General features: G+C 38.9%; 3 protein-coding genes across 3 annotated transcripts; all 3 read left to right on the top strand.

The window, feature by feature from the left end:
* Positions 1 to 2,613: 2,613 nt before the first annotated feature.
* On the top strand, positions 2,614 to 4,686 carry LOC148543756 (uncharacterized). Its single transcript, XM_088498702.1, has 4 exons — positions 2,614 to 3,230; positions 3,467 to 3,598; positions 4,281 to 4,447; positions 4,541 to 4,686. Exons 1-4 carry the CDS (start codon positions 2,614 to 2,616, stop codon positions 4,684 to 4,686), a joined length of 1,062 nt encoding a protein of 353 aa, XP_088354828.1.
* Positions 4,687 to 7,340: 2,654 nt separating this feature from the next.
* On the top strand, positions 7,341 to 8,327 carry LOC148543755 (uncharacterized). Its single transcript, XM_088498701.1, has one exon. It carries the CDS (start codon positions 7,341 to 7,343, stop codon positions 8,325 to 8,327), a length of 987 nt encoding a protein of 328 aa, XP_088354827.1.
* Positions 8,328 to 16,982: 8,655 nt separating this feature from the next.
* Positions 16,983 to 18,096, top strand: LOC148543754 (uncharacterized). The gene is made up of 2 exons (XM_088498700.1): positions 16,983 to 17,147; positions 17,260 to 18,096. The coding sequence occupies exons 1-2, from the start codon at positions 16,983 to 16,985 to the stop codon at positions 18,094 to 18,096; spliced, it is 1,002 nt and encodes a 333-aa protein (XP_088354826.1).
* The last annotated feature ends 6,110 nt before the right edge of the window (positions 18,097 to 24,206 follow it).

The following is a 24,206-nucleotide window of genomic DNA, read 5'->3' as shown; positions in this document are numbered from 1 at the left end:
AAAAGGAAATTTTATATTGTCGTCTTTCTTATTAATTACTTTTAATACTAAAACGTGGAGGTGTATAAAAGTGGTGTAAACAAAGATACTGCATATAATGTTACTCTGAAATTATTTGTATTAATAACAAAAAAGATTCATGTTCAATTATTAATCATGGAATAATTCCTTTCTGGAATATTTGAACGAGGATGTTTTATCTTTGTACGATTAAGTTTAAAATTTGATCAGATAAAATCAATTATTTAATGTTAGCAGAAACTCACATGCAAATGTCTTTAGTAAAATTAATAACTAAAAATGAACTCCGCTTATGCTACGACATCTGCGGTACATAGTCTGTCTCAAACTCGGATAAAGGAGAAGGGTTGTGTTAGGCCTTCGACAGCCAACATAAAAACTTAGTCGAATCTTTATGACCCGGAAGCAATGCGATGTATGGCTCGTGAGCAAGAGTCGCTGCATCGGTGTCCGGGTGCAATATTAAATGAGCAAGGGTTTTCGTGTTTTCGTGAACGGACGAGGGTAAATAAGCTAGTTCACAAAGAAAAAGGTAAAGGTAAATGTCAGAGTAACAGAAGGTTGAGATTTGGGACATAGAACATATGCACTCTAACAGGAAAATCCATGGAAGTGGTAGATACCATGACAAGAAGGAAGATTAACATCATGTACCTATAAGAAACAAAATGAGTCGGCACGAAAGCTAGGGAGTTTGATACCTTCGGGTTCAAACTTTGGTATACATGAAAGGTGAATAATAGGAATGGGGTAGGTATTATCGTGGATAAGCAGTGGAAGAAGGACATAGTAGATGTCAAGAGGGTGGTTGGTCAGATCATCTTTATCAAATTTGTGATGGAAGGAGGTACTTTTCATGTGATTAGCGCCTATACCCCACAAGTGAGCTCGGACGAGCAATACAAGATAAGGTTTTAGGAGGATCTAGAGAGTTTGATCCAAGATATACCTTCGGGAGATAAGATTTTCTTTGGAGGAGATTTAATTGACCATGTTGAAAGAGGAGTGACTGGGTATGGAAGTATTCACAGAAGTCATAGTTTTTGGTTAGTTAATACCGAGGGTAAAACTATTTTGGACTTTTCCTCAACATTTGACATTCTCATCGTAAATACATGTTTTAAAAAGAGAGACGAATATCTTATACCTTATAGGAGTGGCATGGCAATATCTCAAATCCAGTGTTATCAAAACCGGACCGACCCGTCCGGTCAGACCGAAAATCCGATGAATTAGTGACAAAGCCGGTCTGGGTGAGCTTGCTGACCGGACAAGAAAGAGAACCAGCGAGACCCGATTTGAACCGGTTGGGTTTGACGAAAATCGATGAACCGACAAATTTAAAATAATTCGAACCGGTTCGAAAAATTTTTTTCCTTAAAGTGAAACGACGTCGTTTCGGTTTAAAAAAAAAACTGAGCTGAAAGAAAAGAAACCCTAGCTCGAAGCCTCCATTACCTTTCCCAAACCCATTCCCTTTCGGCCTTTCTCAGTCTCCCCCCCCCCCAAAACTCATGAGAGAGACCACCTGAGACTGAGAGTCTGAGAGAGTGAGAGAGACCCGTTCAGCCAGCGCCACCTTACCGTGCTCGCAGTCTCGCTCTCACACCACCCACCACAGCCAGTGCCACCTCCATCGAACGTCGTCGGCTCATGTGTATCTGTCGTCTCCTGCTATTGCTACTGCTCATCGCCTCCTGTCATGCGCCGTTGTGTGTCTGTCGTCGTCCTCTTTTTGCCGGTCCGGTCGTCCAGTCATTGTCGTCGGCGCCGTGCTTCTTCTCCAGTCTCTCTTTCCTCTGCTGGCGGTGCATAAGGTATGTATTTTTAATTTTTTTTAGTTATTCAGTATTTTAAATTTTCAATAATTTAGTACTTTTGTTAGAATTAATTGATTAATGGTGTTGATTATCTATGTTAATTTCCGTTAAATTGTTCAGTTTTTTGTTTTATATTATTGGTGTAATATATTGTTGATTATAGTGTAATATATTCTTGTTATATTTGGTTGTTGTTATATATTGTTCTTAGTAGATTGTTGTTGTATATTATTTCTGTAGATTAGTCATTTAGTCTTGGTTGATTAGGAATTTAGGATGGTTTCATCAAATACACCATCAGAAACACCAACTTTCCAGGAATAAGGATCAACTCCTGATGTAACAATTGGAACCCAAAAAATAGTAATAGAAGAAAAACGGATCCTACATGGGACCATTGTAAATAAGTTGTGGATAAAGGAAGAACTATTCTGTTATGTATTTATTGCGAGAAGCTTATTAGGAGTGGAGGAATTAACTAGATTAAGCATCATTTGGCTAGAGAATGTGGAGGTATTGAGGCATGTTGAAAGGTGCCAGCTGAAGTGAGACACCAATTCAATCAAAACATTGAAGATCTTCGAACCAAGAAAAGAAAAACTCAAGAAGAATATGCAGAAAGTTATAATGCTTGTGATGAAGTTGAAAGAGAATTTGATGATATTGAATATAATAAGATGCAACAACAACAAAAATCAAGGCTTCCAACACCTACCTCTAAAAAAGGAAAACAACTCAAGGGATTACAATCTTTTTTTTCATCGGCAGCAATATGTGGAGCTCAACAAACTATCAAAGTGTTCTCCAAAGCAAAGAAATTGTGGAGAAGTGTGATATTGCTATTGCGAGATCAATGATTGATGCCTCTGTGCCATTTAATGCGATTAATTCAGCTTATTATCAGCCAATGATCGATGCTATTGCAAACATGGGTGCAGGGTATAAAGGACCAAATTATGGAAGAATTCGTGGATATTTGTTGAGTAAATTGATTGAAGATTATCGTGAGATTTGGAAACAAACTAGATGTACTATCATGGTCGATGGATGGATTGATCGTTGTAGGCATACTTTAATTAATTTCTTGGTTTATTGCCCTAAAGGAACTATTTTTCTAAAGTCAGTTGATACTTCTCATGTCTCAAAAACTATTGATGCTTTGTTTAAGTTTCTTAAGGATGTTGTATTATTTGTTGGTCCTGAGAATGTTGTACATGTAGTGACGGATAATGCTGCAAATTATATTGCTGCTGGAAGGTTGTTAGAATTGGAGTTTCCTAGATTGTATTGGTCTCCTTGTGCAGTACATTGTGTTAATTTGATGTTTCAGGATATTGAAAAGTTAGAGAAAGTGAGTGGAACTGTCACAAGTTTCAATGATTACGAAGTGTATCTATAATCATTGCTATCTTTTGTACTTGATGAGAAAATTCACAGGCAGACGAGAAATACTTCGTTCAGCTCCAACCCGATTTACCACTAATTTTATTGTTTTGCAAAGTATTTTAGCTCAAAAGAATGCATTGAGAGCTATGGTGACATCTAGAGAATAGACAAGCTCAGCTTACTCTAAAGAAGCCAAAGCTAAAAAGTTTGTGGATCAAGTCTTAAATTCTAAATTTTAGAATCAATGCTGATATTGTTAAGCTTACTGAGCCACTTGTTCGTGTATTGTGTATTGTGGATAATGAAAATAGAGCTGCAATGAGTTTCCTTTATCAAGCTATTTATAAGGCTTGGGAAGAGATAGTGAAGAGGTTTCAAAAAAGAAAGAGGGTTGTTGATCCTTATTTGAAGATTTTAGATACACGTTGAGATTCACAACTTCGATAAAAACCTTCATGCTACTGGTTATTAGTTAAATCCAGCTTTTCAACTTAATGCTGGAGAATTTAAAAAGTACAAGTAAACAACTTCTGGCCTACTAGATGTCATTGAGAGATATGCTTACGGTGATGCAGATTTGAATTTTAAATTGACAAGTGAGATGAGAATCTTTAAGAATGTTGAACAAGACTTTGGAAGACAGTCTGTAATACGTGAGCGAAGCACAATAATGCCTGGTAAATTTTTTATTAAAATTAGTCTTTTATGATTGTGATATATTTATGATTTATTTTTTATGATTGTGATATATTATTTCCTTTTTATGTTAAGATTAATGGTGGGAATCTTATGGATGTGGAGCACCAAACTTGCAAAAGTTAGCGATTCGTGTTTTGAGTCAAACTTGTAGCAAGTTGCAAGCGTAGCTGGAGCATTTTTGAACACATTCACTCAAAGAAAAGGAGTCGGTTAGAACATCAAAAACTTAATGATCTTGTTTATGCTCATTACAACTTAAGGCTACAACAAAGGTACTTTTTATTATTCTTTCTTGAAGGCATTATTTTAAATTCTTAGTCATAATAAGAATAATCAAGTTAATTGATAATATAGGAACCGAATGAGAAAGCAAAGTTATGATCCAATTTGTTTTGATGCATTTGAGGGTCATTCGAAATGGATAATGGAAGATTTACCACTATTTTTAACTCCTGAAGAAGTTAATGCTTTACAGAATGATCTTGCAAATATGTCTCTTCAATTAACTTTAGATGATTTGGGTATATTCTTGTTAGGGATGATTTTGTAATGCTTTAACCAAATATTTTGCCTTATTATTGATTATGATTTGTGAAACATTATTGAAATGCTAGATCAATTGAATCTGGAAGATAATCGAGATGATGATGAAACTAATAATAATTCTGTAGAAAATGTAAATCAGAATAAAATCAATCAGAATGTAGCTCCAGATTTATCAGATGAAGAAAGATATCCAGACTTTGAAATTACTCCTTAGATATAATCTATGAATTATTTTAATTGTGTTAAATTGAGATACTAATATAATAGTACTAACAAATTTTATATTTATTTTTGTATTATTTATTTTTTAAGATTTGAGACTTAATGTTCATTAAAATGTTATTGGAGATATGTGTTTTAAATTTTAATTTTTAAGTTTTTGGCTATTTTATATGTTTTACTTATGTGGAATCGGATTAATCAGTTGAATCAGTGACTTACCAGTTGAACCAATAATCTAGTGACCCAATAGTCTAATCAATTTGATCACCGGTTTGATTCTGACAACTATACTCAAATCGACTTCTTTTTGTTAAGAAGGGTCGATCAAAATTTTATATTGTCATCCTTCTTATTAATTACTTTTAATACTAAAAAGTGGTGTATAAAAATGGTGCAAACAAAAATACTGCATATACCGGTACTCTAAAATTAATCGGATTAATAACAAAAAAGATTCATTTCAATTATTAATCATGGAATAATTTCTTTTTGAAATATTTAAATGTGGATGTTTTATTTTTGTACGATTAAATTTAAAATTTGATTAGATAAAATAATTATTTAATATTAGTAGAAATTCACATGCAAATGTCTTTATCTGAAATTAATAACTAAGAATTGTTGAATGATTTGACAGATTTAACTATATTATTATTTAACAATTTTTAAGTATTAACTTCACATGAAAATAATTACATATAAATTTTTACCTTTTGTTACGGTGGGTAACCAGAGATTGGTGGGCCGGATGACGTTGGTAGGCCCAAACGTGTGAGGGAGGAGACTATCGCGTTTGCCCGAAACTCGGTGTTCCTCCGTCCGACTTGCACGTGTGAAAGAATGGGGGGTGGTACCTGCAAAGACACTCCGATGCCTAAGTTAGCAAGGGTATAAGCAAGTTTAGAATGTATTGGACTTAGTGATACCTGAGGGAAGTCAGGGTATTTATAGTGGTGAACCAATAACCACCGCTGAAGTAGTGCCACCTTTTTAGGCGGATAACCGTTCCCATATCTTAGGGAGGTTAAGATATGGCTCCTTGAAGTGGTTAGAGAGTTTCTAGGGGCAGTTACTCATTCGAATGAGTGTTATCTGCCAGCTAACCCTCGTATCCGACTTCTTTGGAGCAGGTCGTGTTTAGTACCGACTTCTGGGACGAAGGCTGGTACTGGAGGAGGGCCAACCCTTTGGGTTGGGCTTCTTTGCTTAGATCTTGGGCCCTATTTATTGGGCCAGGGTATGAACAGTGCCCCTACTCGAGCCCAATTTCTTTTTAAGAGTTGGGTTCGAGTATTCAACTCGGGGTTTTGGCCGATTTGCAGGAGGACCGACGTGATGGTTTAGGAACCGACGTGATCTTTCTTGACCTTTCGGTTCTGACAGTTACGTCTAATCAAGCGTCGTGTCCGTTAGGGGTGTGCGTAGAGATTTAATGGCCTTGGTAACGGTGCATCTTCATTAATGACTGCCCCCATTTTACCATTATGCCCCTAACGTCTTTATAAATACTTTCCCTCTCTTTCGTTGTTTCGTTTCTGCAATCTTTCAAATTTCCCTTGCATTTGTTCGTGCTGTATTGTTGCGTTTCGAAGGTTCTTACTTCCTCCTGTCTTGATTTCAGACTCAAAGGTTAGTTTTTTCCCTTCTGTGACATGTTTTCTATTTGCGTGCCTTTATCTTGTAGGTAGATTTGGTTTGTAGGCTTTAGTTCCGTGCCCCTTCCCTTAGAGACCGTGTGTTGATTTTTCTTTTCTTTTGTAGGTTTCTTGTCACCCCCTTTTTTAAGAAAAGAAAATGGCTTCCGTAGATGCTCTCTCCCAGTGGGTAGACGTTACGGTTCTAGGGGAGGAGCCCTCTGTTGACACTGAATTTATCACCCACCTTCGTACTCACTATAGAATTTGTACTTCTGAAGAAGATGAGCCCAAGTACGAGTTGGTAGTCCCGGGTCCAGAAGACCGGGTTTGTTTCGGGAGGGCTGACGAGACGGCCGCTCATTTCTTTTTTATGTATGAGAGTATGGTCACTCGTTTGGGCGTTTTCCTCCCTTTTTCAGAGTTTGAAATGTCTGTATTGCGTCATTGCCGAGTGGCTCCCACCCAGCTTCACCCCAACTCTTGGGGTTTTCTAAAAATTTATCAATTTATCAGCCAGGCTCTAGAGTTTCCGATTTCTCTAAGAATTTTCTTTTACCTTTTCCATATGACCAAACCCTTCAGTGGGCTAAATAATAAGCAACAGTGGGTGTCCTTTCGAGCCATTCAAGGTCGGAGGCTTTTTACCCTTTTTGACGAGTCCTTTCACGACTTCAAGAACTACTTTTTCAAAGTGCAAGCTGTAGAGGGTCACCACCCCTTTTTCCTGGATGAGCATTCCTCTCCCCGATTTCCTTTATATTGGCTGGAGGCCTCCCCCTGCGAGAAATATGGTCTAGATGACCTAAATGAGGTCGAGGTAGCCATTGTGGGGTTCCTCCGAGAAGTGTGGGGGAGGGCCCCATACTTGGATACTAAAAAATTTCTCCAGGGGTCGCCGGCCTTTGTCCAGCCACAATTAGGTAGCTTTTTGCACTTCTTGCTTATTTCCGACTTGCGATTTCTTTTACCGACTTTGTCTGATTTTAGCTATCATTTTGTTTTTGCAGAGATGGCAAAGAAAAATGCTCAAGAGTCTTACCAGAGGGTTCAGGAAGCCAAGGCAAAGTCTCGAGCCAGGTCTGGAGGTGTTAGAATGGTTGTCTCTCCCCCTCCTCCTCCTCGGAACGTCGGGACTTCCTCTCAACCTATTGTAATTTCTTCCTCTGCTTCTTCTCTGCCGCCCCCTCCCGTCCGACCTACTCCTGAACCAGAGCCAAAGAAGCGCAAGACCTTAGAGTCTGGCGCTACTGGTGAGGCGGACGCTCTTGCGTTCGTCCGAAAGAACATCTATCCTCATGCTCGTATGAGTATGGATGATGTCTCTGTTCGGCACTACCTCACTACTGTGGTTGAGGAGAGTCTCAAGACGGCGGGGGTTTGTGGCAAACTCTTGAATATATTTGAGAAGACTCCCATTAGCTCTTTAGGGACGACCTCGAGGGTCGAGGAGCTGGAGGGTAGGCTTCGTATATATCAGGAGCATGAGAAGGAGTTGGAGGGGAAAGTCGCCAAACTGACGGAGGAGAGGGACAGCCTCAGAGAGAAGGGGAAGAAGTTGCAAGCCCAGTGCAACATGGAGATGGATTTGAGGAAAGCAGCGCAAGCCAGCTACAACAGTTTGTTTGCTGATCTTGTGTCTGTAAAGAATGACTTGCTGAACGCTCGGAAGGCCTATACCGAGTTGGAGGACTCTATTGCGGATGGTGCTGATGAGGCTTGGAGGATTTTCAAGGAACAGGTCGGAGTTATTGCTCCTGACTTGGACCTTTCTCCTTTGGACCCTGATAAGATTGTAGTTGATGGTGCCATCGTGGATCCTCCTGTCCCCGTGGTGGAGTCTGAGTCTGATTTAAAGACTCGGGGTCAGAGGATCATAGAGTCCCCTCCTCGTTCCAAGGATGCTCCGAGTTCCTCTACCGCTCCTCCGACTTCCTCTTCGACTCCTGCTTCTGGTGTTCCCCCTGACTCTGCTGGTGGTGATCCTCTTGAGAAGTGATTTTGGCTATTGGGGCCCGGCCTGTGGGCCCCTCTTTTTTAAACTCTTTATTTATTTTGGTAGTGTTTGAACAATTTTTTGGCCTTTTAGGGCCGTAAACAAAACACTTTATGATACCCCCTTTTTATAAGGGTTATTGTAAGTTAAAAAATAAGTACCCTTTTTTGGATAAGGGTTTTGAGTTACCTTATGTGCGCATGCTTTTTCTGTTCGTGGTTCTTTTGACTCCTTGATCTTTTCTAGGAAAAAAAAAAACCTTTTCTTTGGGGCTTGCCTGCTTTTCTGAATTTCCTTAAGGCAGCCTTGCTATTCTTTCGTAGTTTTTCCTTATCTCTTTTTGTTATTCCTAGTACTCAATTTTGTTTTATTGAGTTTTTCGTGACTTAGGCTACTTTTGCGATTCATTTTAGCTTTACTCGGCTTCGTTTTCCGACCTATGAGTCGGATTGCTTCCGAGTTTATCATGATCGACTTCTATAGCCTCTTTACGCCGACTTGTACCTCGTCGTTTTATCCTGACGACCATCTAGGTCGGTTCATGGGATTTTCACGTTTTGTCGAGCTTAAATCGGCGCGTTTCGTAGAAGGAAAAATAAAAAAGGGAATTTAAAAGAGATATTTAAAATGAAAAAGATCTTTATTAATTGAGGAGGTACCTTATTGCTACTAAGGGCTTTTGATAATTTATTTCCCTTAGCCCCTACTATGATGCCTCGTTAAAAACCCTTCTCCAGAAAAAACCCTTTGATTCTGGGAAAAAATCATGAAGCTGGGAAAAGAGTACATCAGGGAGTAGAGTTCGCTTCTTAGCTGTAGTACCTTTTCATATTACAAGCATGCCATGACCTTGGTAACTCGGTGCCGCCTAAGTCGGTCACCTTATAATAGCCCTTTCCTAAGACCTCCTCGATCTTGTATGGTCCTTTCCAATTAGCAGCGAGCTTTCCCTCCCCAGATTTGTTGACTCCAATGTCGTTTCTGATTAAGACTAAGTCGTCAGGGGTGAAATTCCTTCGAATGACTTTTTTGTTGTATCTTGTAGTCATCCTTTGTTTTAGCGCTGCTTCTCTTATTTGAGCTTCTTCTCGGACTTCAGGGAGCAGGTCGAGCTCTTCTTTGTGCCCCTGTATATTCCTGATCTCGTCGTGGAAAATCACTCTTGGGCTTCGCTCATTGATCTCTATTGGGATCATTGCTTCTACGCCATAGACTAGTCGGAAGGGCGTTTCTCCAGTGGCGGATTGGGGTGTTGTTCTGTAAGCCCATAGTACTTGTTGGAGCTCTTCAGCCCAAGCTCCTTTCGCATCTTGTAATCTTTTCTTCAGTCCTGCCAGTATGACTTTGTTGGCTGCTTCGGCTTGCCCGTTGGCTTGTGGGTGTTCCACCGAGGTGAACTGGTGTTTTATTTTCATACTGGCTACCAGGCTTCTAAAGGTGGAGTCAGTGAACTGGGTCCCATTATCTGTAGTGATGGAGTAAGGTATCCCATACCTTGTGATGATATTTTTGTAGAGGAACCTTCGACTTCTTTGTGCAGTGATGGTGGCCAGTGGTTCTGCTTCTATCCACTTTGTGAAGTAATCTATTCCCACTATTAGGTATTTAACTTGTCCTGGCGCCTGGGGAAAAGGACCTAACAGATCCATTCCCCATTTTGCAAAGGGCCATGGAGAAGTGATACTAATGAGCTCTTCTGGGGGAGCCACGTGGAAATTTGCATGCATTTGACATGGCTGGCACTTTTTCACAAATTCTGTGGCATCTTTCTGCAAGGTTGACCAGTAGAATCCTGCTCGGATCACTTTCCTGGCCAATGACCTGGCTCCGAGATGATTCCCGCAGATTCCACTGTGTACCTCCTCCAACACCTCGGTGGTTTTTGAGGTCGGCACACACTTTAGCAATGGTGTTGATATCCCCCTTCTATAGAGAACATTTTTCACCAAGGTATAGTGTTGTGCTTCCCTTCGGATTTTTTGGGCTTCTTTTTCCTCCTTAGGGAGGATGTCGAATTTTAGGTATTCGACTAAGGGGTTCATCCATCCGAGGTTCAATCCGACCACTTCAAGGACTTCTAGTGTGTCTTCCATTTTTACCACTGAAGGTTCCTGGAGAGTCTCTTGAATCAGGCTTTTGTTATTTCCTCCTGGCTTGGTGCTTGCTAGCTTGGATAGGGCGTCTGCTCTGCTGTTTAGATCCCGAGTTATGTGCTTCACCTCGGTTTCTGCAAAGCGCCCCAAGAGTTCCGAGGCTTTCTCCAAGTACCTTTTCATAGTTGGGTCTTTTGCCTGGTACTCCCCACTTATTTGAGAGGTCACCACTTGGGAGTCGCTGTATACCATCACTTTCGTAGCACCGACTTCTTCAGCCAGCTTCAATCCTGCGATCAAGGCTTCGTATTCTGCCTGATTATTTGAAGCTGGGAATTCGAACTTGAGGGAAACTTCTATCTGGGTTCCCCTTTCATCTACCAATATTATGCCTGCGCCGCTTCCTGTTTTATTGGAGGATCCATCCACATAGAGTTCCCAAGTGGTCGGTTTGTCCTCTTGATCCCCTGCATATTCGGCAACGAAGTCGGCGAGGCACTGGGCTTTAATCGCCGTCCGAGTTTCATACTTTAAGTCAAACTCGGAGAGCTCTATTGCCCATTGTACCATTCTTCCTGCAATATCCATTTTTTGGAGGATTTGCTTCATGGGTTGATTCGTGCGGACTCTTATTGTGTGAGCCTGAAAGTAAGGCCGTAGCCTTCGAGAGGCTATTACTAAGGAGTAGGCGAACTTTTCTAATTTGTGGTACCTTAGCTCAGGGCCCTGTAGAACTTTACTGATGAAGTAGATTGGGTGTTGCCTGACCTCCTCTTCTCTTATCAAGGCTGCTGAGACAGCCCTGTCTGCCACGGAGAGGTATAGGATGAGGTCTTTTCCGGCTATAGGTCGGGTCAAGATAGGAGGCTGGCTCAAAAACTTTTTGAACTCCTGGAACGCCTCCTCGCATTCGGGAGTCCACTCAAACTGATGCCCCTTTCTCAGTAGGGAGAACAGCGGAAGGGATCTTAGTGCTGATCCTGCCAAAAATCTGGAGAGAGCTGCTAGTCGGCCATTCAGCTGTTGGACCTCTCTCAAACAAGTCGGGCTTTTCATCTCTAGGATAGCTCTACACTTGTCGGGATTGGCTTCAATCCCTCTTTGTGTTAGCATGAATCCTAGAAATTTTCCTGCCTCCACTGCGAAGGCGCACTTTGCAGGATTTAGTCTCATCCCGTGCAACCTTATGGTGTCGAAGACTTGTGAGAGGTCAGACAAGAGGTCGACTTCCTTCTTGGTCTTTACCAACATATCGTCGAAGTATACTTCCATTAAGTTTCCTAAGTGAGGGGAAAACACCTTGTTCATCAGCCTCTGATATGTGGCCCCTGCATTTTTCAATCCAAATGGCATGACCACGTAGCAAAAGTTAGCTCTGGGCGTGATGAATGATGTTTTTTCCTGGTCTGGTTCATACATCGGGATTTGGTTATATCCCGAGTAGGCGTCCATAAACGACAAGTATCGAATAACCCGAGCTAGAGTCTACTAGGGCATCAATGCTTGGTAGTGGATAAGGGTCCTTGGGACATGCCTTATTTAAGTCGGTGTAGTCGACGCACATTCTCCATTTGCCATTTTGTTTTTTGACTAGCACTACATTGGCTAGCCATGTTGGGTATTTGACTTCTTTGATGAAGCCGGCTTCTAGGAGCGCCTGCACTTGTTCTTCTACTACTAGGGCTCGTTCTGGGCCGAGCTTGCGTCTTCTCTGTTGCACAGGTCGGGACCCTGAGTAGACCGAGAGCTTGTGAGACATGAGCTTGGGGTCTATCCCAGGCATGTCGGAGGCCTTCCAGGCAAAGAGATCGGAGTTATCTTTTAGGAGCTTAGTCAACCCTTGTCTTAAGGTTTCCCTTAGGTTGGCTCCTATGTGAGTATTTTTTCCTTCCTCTTCGCTGACCTGAATCTCCTCGGTTTTTCCCCCGGGCTGGGGTCGCAGCTCTTCTTTAATCCTTGCTCCACCGAGCTCTATTGTGTGAACCTCTTTGCCTTTTCCTCTCAGGTTTAGGCTTTCGTTGTAGCATTTTCTTGCTAGCTTCTGATCTCCCTTCACCGTTGCTATCCCTGCTGGGGTCGGGAATTTCATGCAAAGGTGGGGTGTCGATACCACCGCTCCGAGTCGATTAAGGGTAGCTCTGCCGATTAGAGCATTATAGGCCGACCCCACGTCGATGACTATGAAGTCTATACTCAGAGTCTTTGATTTCTCCCCCTTTCCAAAGGTGGTGTGGAGGGGCAAAAATCCTAGTGGCTTTATTGGCGTGTCACCTAGTCCGTACAAGGTGTCGGGGTAGGCTCTCAACTCTTTCTCATCTAAACCTAGCTTGTCGAAGGCGGGCTTGAATAGGATGTCCGCCGAGCTTCCTTGGTCTACTAGTGTTCTGTGTAGATGGGCATTTGCCAGGATCATGGTGATTACCACTGGGTCGTCGTGCCCAGGGATTATTCCTCGCCCATCTTCCTTTGTGAATGAAATGGTTGGGAGGTCGGAGGACCCCTCTTCAACCTGGTACACTCTCTTGAGGTGTCTCTTACGAGAGGATTTCGTGAGTCCCCCTCCTGCAAACCCTCCTGAGATCATATGGATATGTCTTTCCGGAGTTTGCGGTGGTGGGTCTCTTTTGTCCATATCATCTCGCTTTCTTTTTCCATGACTGTCCGACCTTTCTATGAGATATCTGTCAAGCCGACCTTCTCTGGCCAGCTTTTCTATCACATTTTTAAGGTCGTAACAGTCGTTTGTAGAGTGCCCATATATCTTATGGTACTCACAGTAATCCCCGCGACTTCCCCCTTTTTTATTCTTAATAGGTCTGGGGGGAGGCAGCCTTTCGGTGTTACAAATTTCTCTGTATACATCCACTACAGGGACTTTCAATGGAGTATAAGAGTGATATTTTCTTGGCCTATCAAGGCCGAGCTCTTCCTTCTTCTTCGCTTCCCTCTCCCTCTCTTTCGTTGAGGGAGGGTGCCCGAGTCGCAAACTTGGGTCTCTTAGCCTAGCGTTTTCTTCCATATTGATGTATTTTTCGGCTCTTTCCTGTACATCATTTAAAGAGGCGGGGTGTCTTTTTGATATGGACTGTGAGAAGGGACCTTCTCTAAGACCATTGACTAGCCCCATGATGACTGCTTCGGTGGGCAGGTCTTGAATCTCCAAACATGCTTTGTTGAACCTTTCCATATAGGCCCGTAAGGACTCTCCGACCTCCTGTTTTATTCCCAGGAGACTTGGTGCATGCTTTGCTTTATCCTTCTGGATGGAGAACCTCATCAAGAACTTTCTTGAGAGGTCTTCAAAACTGGTAATTGACCTCGGAGGGAGGCTGTCGAACCACTTCATCGCTGCTTTTGACAAGGTTGTCGGAAAAGCTTTGCATCGCGTAGCGTCAGAAGCGTCGGTCAGATACATCCGACTTTTAAAGTTGCTCAGATGATGCTTTGGATCGGTGGTTCCATCGTAGAGGTCCATATCGGGGCTTCTAAAGTTTCTCGGAACTTTTGCCCTCATTATGTCCTCGCTAAACGGATCTTTCTCTCCTAAGGGAGAATCTTCTCTATCGCCGTGGGAATTCCGACTTTTGAGGGAGGATTCTAATTTTAAGAGTTTTCTTTCTAACTCTTTTCGTCGCTCCATCTCCTCTTTTAGGTTCTTTTCAGCTTCCTTTTGTCGTTCCCGCTCCTGTTCTAGCTGCTCGAGGCGGCTATGGATTAATCCCATAAGCTCACTAGTGTGGGAGGGTCCTTCTTTTTCTGATTCGCGCCCCTCCGAGGAGTTCACCTTCGGATTTTTGATTCCGGAGGTGCCTTCCCTATGTTGATCATTAGCTTCCTGGTGGAGGTTCTGATCTGCTTCATTGTTTCCGGTGTTCAAATTCTCTTGATCAGAATCTGTCTCCACATGACCTTCTTCAGGGGATCTTTCCGCCATCACTGGTTGATCTCTGGGGTCCCCGGCAACGGCGCCAATGTTACGGTGGGTAACCAGAGATTGGTGGGCCGGATGACGTTGGTAGGCCCAAACGTGTGAGGGAGGAGACTATCGCGTTTGCCCGAAACTCGGTGTTCCTCCGTCCGACTTGCACGTGTGAAAGAATGGGGGGTGGTACCTGCAAAGACACTCCGATGCCTAAGTTAGCAAGGGTATAAGCAAGTTTAGAATGTATTGGACTTAGTGATACCTGAGGGAAGTCAGGGTATTTATAGTGGTGAACCAATAACCACCGCTGAAGTAGTGCCACCTTTTTAGGCGGATAACCGTTCCCATATCTTAGGGAGGTTAAGATATGGCTCCTTGAAGTGGTTAGAGAGTTTCTAGGGGCAGTTACTCATTCGAATGAGTGTTATCTGCCAGCTAACCCTCGTATCCGACTTCTTTGGAGCAGGTCGTGTTTAGTACCGACTTTTGGGACGAAGGCTGGTACTGGAGGAGGGCCAACCCTTTGGGTTGGGCTTCTTTGCTTAGATCTTGGGCCCTATTTATTGGGCCAGGGTATGAACACCTTTAATATTTACAAATTTAACAACTCGTTCCATACACAGCATTATTTTTTAATCAGTATTAATATATATTTTAGAATTAAAAAAATATAAGACTAATTAATTTGTTGAACAAATAGCATATAGTCATGAAAACAAAGTTTAGTGAATTTATTTGGCAGATGTGGTGTTAATGGTTATCTGACTTTGGGAGGTTGTGGTCACTTCCAGATTTATTGAAATAATATTTTGAGAGTTGGACAAATGTTGTCAACAAAAAAGAGGAGCGAAACAAATGGCTCATATATTTCTTTGCTGTTATCTATTATCTGGACCATTTGGCTAGAGAGGAACGGACACATTTTTAATAACAAGGAAGTCGATGTTGAAGAGATTTTTCAGAAATCTTTAATTAGTTATAGAGAATGGAGTAGTATGAATCCCTTCTATTGTTGATGTCAATATCAAAGATGACACTAAAAATATTTTCTTTTTATATGGATTTGGTTGTTGTTGTCTCACGTAGGTTCTTTATCGTTCCACTGTGTTGTGTTGAGCTAACTTGTTTAAAAAAAGAAAATCAATTACAATATAAGTTAACTAAATTATTTTTTTTATTTTACAATTCAAAGAATTAAGATAGTGGGGGAGTTATTTTTTTTTATAACAGACTTATTTTTTAACTAAATAATTAAAATTCACTTCACCCCTAATTAATTCTCTAACGAAACCGTTTCAAATAATTTATAATAGTTATTCTCTTCTATGTAACCTCCAACTTTATTATATATTCTCAAACACACCGTAATATATAACAACCCGACAATGTTATTCTAAATTATAATAGTGTGATGGATAATATTAAAAGAGCAATTTACGTAAATAAAATGAATGAGCAAAATCTTTACGTAAATACAACATTGGCAATTTTCATACGCAAATACAACAAACGTAACTATATATAATTCGCTATACTCTGCAGTGGAACTCAGTTGCACGTAATCCGCTACAGGGTATCGCGGATTACGTTGAGAGCGGGTTACTCATAAACCGCTACACTCTATAGCGGTTTATGACCAATTGGCGTTTAGGCATAATCCGCTACACCCTGTAGTGGATTATGAGTATAGTGGTGTGTATATATATACCGCGTGAGACTGTAGCAGAAATCATTTGAGTTATTTTGGAGAGAAAGTTAGAGAGAGAAAATAGAGAGAAGGGAGAGAATATTCAAGTGCTTGATTAGTTTCGAAGAATGGAGGATGAACGGCGGTTGTACCGGCTCGACGGCGTTGCTCACGTAGCCGGAACCATCGATGCAGAGGTAAGTGTCTGTATTTTCAAACACTATTTTAATAAATGTATATTTTATTCAATATTAAGGAATTAATTCATTAATTAGATAGATAGAGACTTAGTTTAGGTTTTGGTTTGAAAATGAAAATTTGAAATATAAACTTTGACATTTAACATTTAACATTTAATAGTGAAGGTAGAGAGGTAAATTAGTAATTTCAAAACCCAATTAGCTTAAGACTAGAAATACAAGCTATAGTTTGGTTGGTGATGTTATTGTTAGAAATTAAGCCGGTGTTCTTTATTTCTGAAAATGCAGCCAACCCGATGTGTGTATAGCGTCCGTAGTCAACAGAATATGCCGTTACATGATAGGGTCATACCTTACTTAGAGAGAGCTGGGTTGTACCACCTGGCTAGGCTGAACGCGCATTGGTTCAGGTTGGATGAACCTTTGGTCAGCGCATTTATCGAGAGGTGGCGGCCGGAGACCCACACTTTTCATATGCCTTTCGGAGAGTGTACTATCACGCTCCAGGACGTGGCATACCAGCTCGGGCTGCCCGTGGATGGCCATGCTGTTTCTGGGTGCATGACAGACTTTCACATGCACATCGAGGGGACCAAACCGGCATGGGAGTGGTTCGAGGAGTTATTTGGTGAGCTTCCACCACCGGATAAGAGAAAGTTATACACAGTCCACTTCACATGGTTTCATGAGTAGTTCAGGGTATTACCAGTGGATGCTTCGGAGGAGACCGTGCGCATATATGCACGCGCGTATATTATGATGCTTCTGTCCACACAGCTGTTCATGGACAAGAGTGCTAATCGAGTCCACCTTCGCTGGTTGCCTTTTGTGGCGAGACTTGACGATATGGGCAACTATAGCTGGGGCGCCGCTGCATTGGCGTGGCTGTACCGATGCATGTGCAGGGTGGCGAACAGAAACGTCACCAACTTGGCTAGACCCCTGCAGTTGCTACAGTCATGGATCTTTTGGCGGTTTCCCACGCTGAGGCCACCGGGTTTCCCACCGAGTTCGTTCTGTGTTGAGTGTCCAGAGAGTTCCTGATCCTGGTCCATCCCCTGAGTACCTGGACTGGTGGCACCGTGTTGCACATAGGATTCTTTCACCAGGGATTGCTTTCGCCGACCCCAGGCCGACCCAGGTCCCGGACGATGCTATACTCAGAGGGTCGTCGCAGGCGCCGACTAGAGTTCCAGCGTCTGATATTCCGGATAATAGACGCTTGGAACGGAGACGACGCATCGGTACACGTGCCACTGATCGCGACTGGCGCTGGCTAGACGACATGATGCAGGAGGAGCAGGTTGGTGGTGATGACGGAGGCCAGGCAAATCATCGCCTTCATCGATCTTCTGCTAGACGACGGACTGCTCGTGGTGGAGGAGCACCTCCCGTCCACCACGATGACGAGGCAGGATCGTCCCGTCGGCACCCTCCAGACACGCATGTTGGTGGCACCGCAGAGGCTACTATGGGTGGTACACCTTTTACCCACGTATCTAGCTCTCAGGTACTACATGGGTGTAGCACACATTTGTTAGCCGATCTTGCTACCACTTCTTTCACCATGGATTTGGACGATCAGTTGGATGGACCCCAATTCTATGCAGATTTTGCTGAGATCATACAGGGTGATGACGTTCATCAGTACCAGAGCCCGATTCCAGGCGGCCCTTCAGACCTTACGGAGTATAGGCCACAGCCAGCTGATATGCCTGACACCCAGGTTCCTGAGACCCAGCTCCCGGTCGGCCTGAATGAGCCCGCAGGCAGCCCGTACGACACTTGGTTCGGGATGGGGGGGGACGCCACCATCTGCATTCAGAGCTCGGGCACAGGAGGCTCCGCCGGGAGATCGGCGAGCGGCTAGGGTTAGGCTCCCGACTCGATGTGGCACAGACTTGCACCTACTTGGTCCATTCGGAGGCGACCATGATGTTGACGGTGACTAGCACTAGCGTCCGATTCTCTTATTTCCGATAGTTATCCATGTATGAATTATGACATATTTATTTTCTGTTAGGGTTAACGACTTGTGACAGTTATATCTATATTAGTTATGTAGTTATACCTGTATTATTTTTGTATGAGTTACTGGGAATGACGATTATATTTTGTATCAATTCGTGCATTTTGCATCATGGGTTTTAAACCCTAACATACACACACCACTATACTCATAATCCGCTACAGGGTGTAGCAGATTATGCCTAAACGCCAATTGGTCATAAACCGCTACAGGGTGTAGCGGTTTATGAGTAACCCGCTCTCAACGTAATCCGCGATACCCTGTAGCGGATTACGTGCAACTGAGTTCCGCTGTAGGGTGTAGCGGATTATATATAGTTGCGTTTGTTGCATTTGCATATGGAAATTGCCAATGTTGTATTTGGGTAAAGGTTTTGCTCATTCATTTTATTTGCGTAAATTGCCCATATTAAAAATCTCATAAGTAAATCACAAATGTGTTTACTTAAAATTAGGGTAATTTACAAAAATAAAATATTTGGCTTTTAAAATTACAAAAATGCAACTTTTACAATTTCGATACGAAAATGCAGCTTTCTACAAATTTATGTAAACCGTGGAAGGGATTCCACGAATTTGAAATACACGTAAACCCGCTGGAGGGGTTCCACGGTTTAGGTTGATGAAGCATTTGAAAAGAAACATGGTAGGAGTTTCACGGTTTCTGTGAGGATGCAAAACATACATAAACCGTGAAAGAAGTCAACGGTTTATACACGAGTTTCATTATATATACAACCTAGAGTGAATGAAATATATTTACATCTATCATTTGTATTATCAATGAAATAAGACTATATTTTGTAGTACATTTTAAATTTATTCAAATTGTAAAAATAATATAATTTTAAACGATTGGATAATATTGATTTAATTTATACTTTTCAATCTAATTCAATTTTATACAAATAATTGATTTGTATAGTGTTAATTTAAATTTATTTTTCAAACTATTTTAATTTAATCTAATATAATTTGAATTAAATAGAATTATATTCTATTTAATTTTTAATTTTTTAATTTAAGTAACTCATTCAAATATTCAGTATATATATTCAAATAATATTTTAAATTTTTAATACGTATATTTATATATATTTATTTAAATAATACTCTCAATTTTTTATTAATAATTACATATTTTACTCTAAAATATTTAAAATTTAAATAAATATAATTTAATAAACACAAGTACTACAATTATGTTTGGTAAAACAGCTCTTAAAACTTAAAAAAATTATAATAAACGTGTTTATAACGAAGAATAATTTATTTTTTCAAATTTTTTAAAATTTTATATAATATTTTAAAATAAAAATTCATAATAAATATAAATATAATAAATAAACTCTTTTATTTTTTAACTTTAAAATTTTATATAAGTATCATAAAAATTTATTTTATCCTAAACATCATCATTAAAAATACTAAATTACCTAACTCAAATTTTAGAGACTAATAGTTTAAATATTTACTTGATATATAAAAATGACACTCTAGGTTGGTATATATAGTAGAATTCGGTGCATGTTTTGCATTCTCACAAAAACCGTGGAACTCCTATCACGATTTCTTCCCAAATGCTTCATCAACGTGTGGAACCCTCCATAGTTTACGTGTATTTCAAATCCGTAGGATCCCTTTCACGGTTTATATAGATTTGTAAAAAGTTGCATTTTTGTATCCAAACTGCAAAAATTGTATTTGCGTAATTTTAAAAATCAAATATTTTATTTTCATAAATTGTCCTTAAAATTATTAAGGGTTACTAAGAAAATAATGTTATAGCCAACCCACATATAAAAGTTTCGTAATTATATTAGTTATATAAATAAATTATTTGAAAATCAAATTTACAAAAATATAATTTTGTGAACAAAATATATATTTGTTCTATACTAACTATTTGTAATATAAACCATTACACCGAAATCAGTAAAAAAAATCAAAATAAAAAAGAAGAAAAAAAAGAAGAAAAAACTAGAAGAAGAGAAAAAAATTAGAAACAACAGTCACAATGATGAAATAATTACTATAAAGAAAAAAAAAAGACAAAAATGACGAAGATAATAAAGAGAACTGTGTCAGCTAAGTGACAACAAGCAACAACTATAAGATAGAAGAGGAAGAAAATAAAGATAAAGACCAAGACAGTGATAACGGCAAGAGAAAATGTGCACGATGATTATTACTTTCTAAATCTTGGCAACTCTATACATGGTTTTGAAAATTTTTATTGATTTCTTTAGTTCTAGTATTTGATCTAAGTTTTGTGTTTATCATTTATTTTTAATTTAGTTATATTTGGAACTATTTTGGACTAAAGTTATAATTATGATTGTGTGTATTTGAATGTAATCTGCGATATTCGAATTACATATAAATTCTAAATCGTAGTAGTAGAGTGTAGCAGTTTATATAGAATTGGTTTAGGATACGAATGTAACCTATTTCAAAAAAATTTAATCTCCAAATAATTTATTTATATAAATTACCTTAATTACTCATCCAATAAAGCCACCAATATTTAATTAAGGAATTATAGTTTACCATTTTTATTATACTATAACAACATACATAATATAATAAATAAAAATATTAAATAATTTAATCAATATTTAATTAGTATTTTAATAATTTAATTAACAAAATATTAAATTTGATAAATTATTTAAATTAAGTGAATAAATTATTCGTCACTCACACATACTATTCAAACTCGTATGGTTTCAAATAGTACATTAAGTAGAGTTAAGCTCCAAAATGATTTTTAAAATTGGCGTCATACACTAAAATCGTTTTTGAAATTTTAAGTGTATCAATTACATCTCTCAGATTGACAAAAGTGCATCACGTTAGTCTCTGACACATTTTTCGTTAACGACGTACCGACGTGGTTTGATTATGTGGATTGTTAATGACAAATGTCACTTCATAGTTTGACCACATATAATAATGTTATAATGACGGATTAATCGGTGACACGTGGCATATTGATGTGGATAGTTATGCTACATATCACAATACTATTTGACTAAAGTTTATACCACGTACAATACTATATTGAGAACTGATAGTCTTAGTATAAATGTGGCTATTATTGTATCTCCTTATCTTCTAACAATATCTTTTTTGGGATCATGCTAATCATTAATCTCGATAAGTTAAGTTTTTCTTTCCAAAGATATGTAATTGCATTACTTTGTAAAAAAAGAAATACACTGTCCATTATAGAGACAAAGACAAACAAAAAAAGAGATCTCCCACTTTGATAAATACGAAATACTAACAAAAAAATAAAACTAACAGAAGAGATTGAGAATTCACAAAGAACGGTACTCTATAACTTGAGTCATTCCTTGTTGGAGCTTCCTTGTTGTTTCCACAATTACTGTTGCCGCCATCTTCTCACCTTCAAAGATCTCCAAATCTCTCACATTCCACAACATGCAACACAGAGATGCAAGGAGGGCATAGAAGATTGTCTTCTTCCAATACCTCTACTTGTCGTTTGGCACCAGACTGCAAACTCCATGGTTTCATTTTTCACTATAGCATTCACAAAAAGAGAGGAAAACCAAATCTCAGAAGCGGGACCGCATTGCACCAAAACATGAAGGATTGTTTTATTGCTATTTATGCATCTTGGATACATTGTTGAAGTATCTGAGAATCTTTAGTTGAGCAAATTGAGTATAGGTAATTTTTCATGGGCTGCTCTCCACAGAAAATTTTTTACTTTGAATGGTAACTTTAACCCCCAAATTGATTTTTAGAGTGTTGAATTCATCATTACCGTTGAAAGATGCTCAACTGGCGCATGAGAAAATCATAAGCCACCTAATACTCCAAGACCATATCGTACTGTTTCCTCTTGTTCCATGCCCATTTAAGATTGTTCTCACCATCGTCATTCATGGGAGGGAGAGAATTTGTGAACTGAGCTCATGAAAAAAAACTGCTTCAACTACCTCTTTATTTTCATCTTCCATCCATTGTAAGTAAATCATATACCAAATTGATGTCTGTTACTAGATTGTTGTTATTACTGAGTCTAAAATGGTAGGGTGGGGTAACCATGGGTTCTCCCAGATACGAACATTTGTGTCAGATTCTATACTCCATCTCAAATTCTTTTCTACCACTTTTTTTTCTCTAGTAAACTTTGCCAACCACAGGAAGGTTGGTTTTTTTTTATCTGTCAAAAGGGGATTAGTGTATCTATAATATTTTTCTTTGAGCAACGCGCAAGTAGCGAATTAGGTTTAGTAGTAATTCGCCAAAATTGTTTACCAGCGAGGCTAGGTTTTGGGCTCTGAGATCTTTGAATCCCAATCTGCCTTTCTTTTTGGGTCTGGTCATACAATCCCAACTAATCCAAGTCATCTTTCTCTCCATTTTCTTCTGACTCCACCAAAACTGTCTTAGAATCCTGTGTATTTCTTCCACTAGAGAATATGAAAGCTTGAAACATGAAAGCATATATATTGGATAGCTTTTCCAACAGCTTTGATTAAAACATATCTGTCACTTGCTGATAACAGATTCCTCTTCTAAGCCTGAACTCTTTCCTGAACTTTATCCTTCATTGCACCCCAATGTATCCTTTTTAGATCTCTGAATAATGGTGAAAGGCCTACATATTTATCTTGGGCTCCCACATGTTCTATGTTAAGTAACTCTGCTAGTTGTTGTCTTTTGGCGAGTGGGGTGTTTTGACTAAAAAAACTACTGATTTGTGGAGGTTAACTTTTTGCCCGCTAAGCATCTCATTTTCATTGAGTAGAGATAGGATATTGTTGCATGATTCCTCATTAGCCTTCCCAAATAAGATAGATTCATCAGCAAAGAGAAGATAATTGACTGTTGGAGACCTTATGTGAATCTGAATTTCCTAAATAGACCTGTTTTACTCTATCTTATGTAACATAATAGAAATAGATAAGGTGACAAGGGATTTTCTTACCGGATCCTTGTTAGCTTAAAAAATCATAAGGTTGATCTTCCACAAGAATAGAGTAAGAAATAGTAGTGACTAGTTCTCTGATCCAAAAAATCCATTTTATTCCAAAGCTCATTCTCGATGAACCATAAAAAACTCCACTCAACTCTATTATATGCTTTACCACTACAAGAAAATGGAACATTTGTAACAAAAATTTTGTATCAAATTAAAAATTGTTACAAAAAACCCTTTTTTTTGTATTAATAGTTGCTGATTGTTACAAAAAAAGTATGTTTTGTAACAACATTACAAGTTGTTACAAAATATCCAGATATTTTGTAACAATACATTTTATTTTGTTACAAATGATGGTAGTTTTTGTAACGCGCCGGTGTTTTTGTTACAAAATATTGAAATGTTTTGTAACAAAACATAAAGTAGTTGCAAAAATTTGTAGTATTTTGTAACAAAATAGTTTTTTTGTTTCAAAAAATCAAATGTTTTGTAACAAAATATTTTTTTGTCTGAAAAACTTAAATTAATTTGTAACAAAAAATTAATTTGTCACGAAATTTAATATTGTTTGTAACAAGTTTTATTTTGTGTCACAAAATATGTGTATAATTTATACATTTTTTTTTCAAAATGTTAAAAACTTTAAGAATTAAAAAAATTGTCTTTATATTTTTTTAAAATAATTTTATTTTGTTTCAGAAATAAAATTTTTTTTTATATAATTCTTTTAAAATATATTGTATAGATTATTTTTTACATATTCATTAATTTTTAAATGATGTAAATATTAATTTATATTCCTTTAGAAAATTAGTATATAATTTATAATAATCAGAATTTTAAGATAACTTAAAACTAATTTGTAAAATTTAAATTTTTTTATTAATTTATAAATATAAATAACAAAGAGTTAAAAATATTCCAAGAAAATGTAAAAAACTAAATGCAATGTTAAAAAAACCAAGGGCTAATAGCTAGTGAATGTAAAATGA

This window comes from Arachis ipaensis, chromosome B9, assembly GCF_059453495.1.
Source record: "Arachis ipaensis isolate K30076 ecotype BB chromosome B9, ASM5945349v1, whole genome shotgun sequence".
Lineage (NCBI taxonomy): Eukaryota > Viridiplantae > Streptophyta > Magnoliopsida > Fabales > Fabaceae > Arachis > Arachis ipaensis.
Note: the sequence above shows the minus strand (reverse complement) of the source record. Positions and strands in the feature narration are given on the sequence as shown.

Excerpts from the sequence above, each read along its gene's own strand:
- LOC148543755 (XM_088498701.1), top strand. The coding sequence starts at position 7,341 with ATGGCAAAGAAAAATGCTCAAGAGTCTTACCAGAGGGTTCAGGAAGCC.
- LOC148543754 (XM_088498700.1), top strand. The coding sequence starts at position 16,983 with ATGATGCTTCTGTCCACACAGCTGTTCATGGACAAGAGTGCTAATCGA. Across the intron at positions 17,148-17,259 it reads GCAGGGTGGCGAACAGAAAC|AGAGTTCCTGATCCTGGTCC; the intron begins GTCACCAACTTG and ends TTGAGTGTCCAG.
- LOC148543756 (XM_088498702.1), top strand. The coding sequence starts at position 2,614 with ATGTGGAGCTCAACAAACTATCAAAGTGTTCTCCAAAGCAAAGAAATT. Across the intron at positions 3,231-3,466 it reads AGTTTCAATGATTACGAAGT|AATCAATGCTGATATTGTTA; the intron begins GTATCTATAATC and ends TCTAAATTTTAG. Across the intron at positions 3,599-4,280 it reads TGGGAAGAGATAGTGAAGAG|GAACCGAATGAGAAAGCAAA; the intron begins GTTTCAAAAAAG and ends TTGATAATATAG.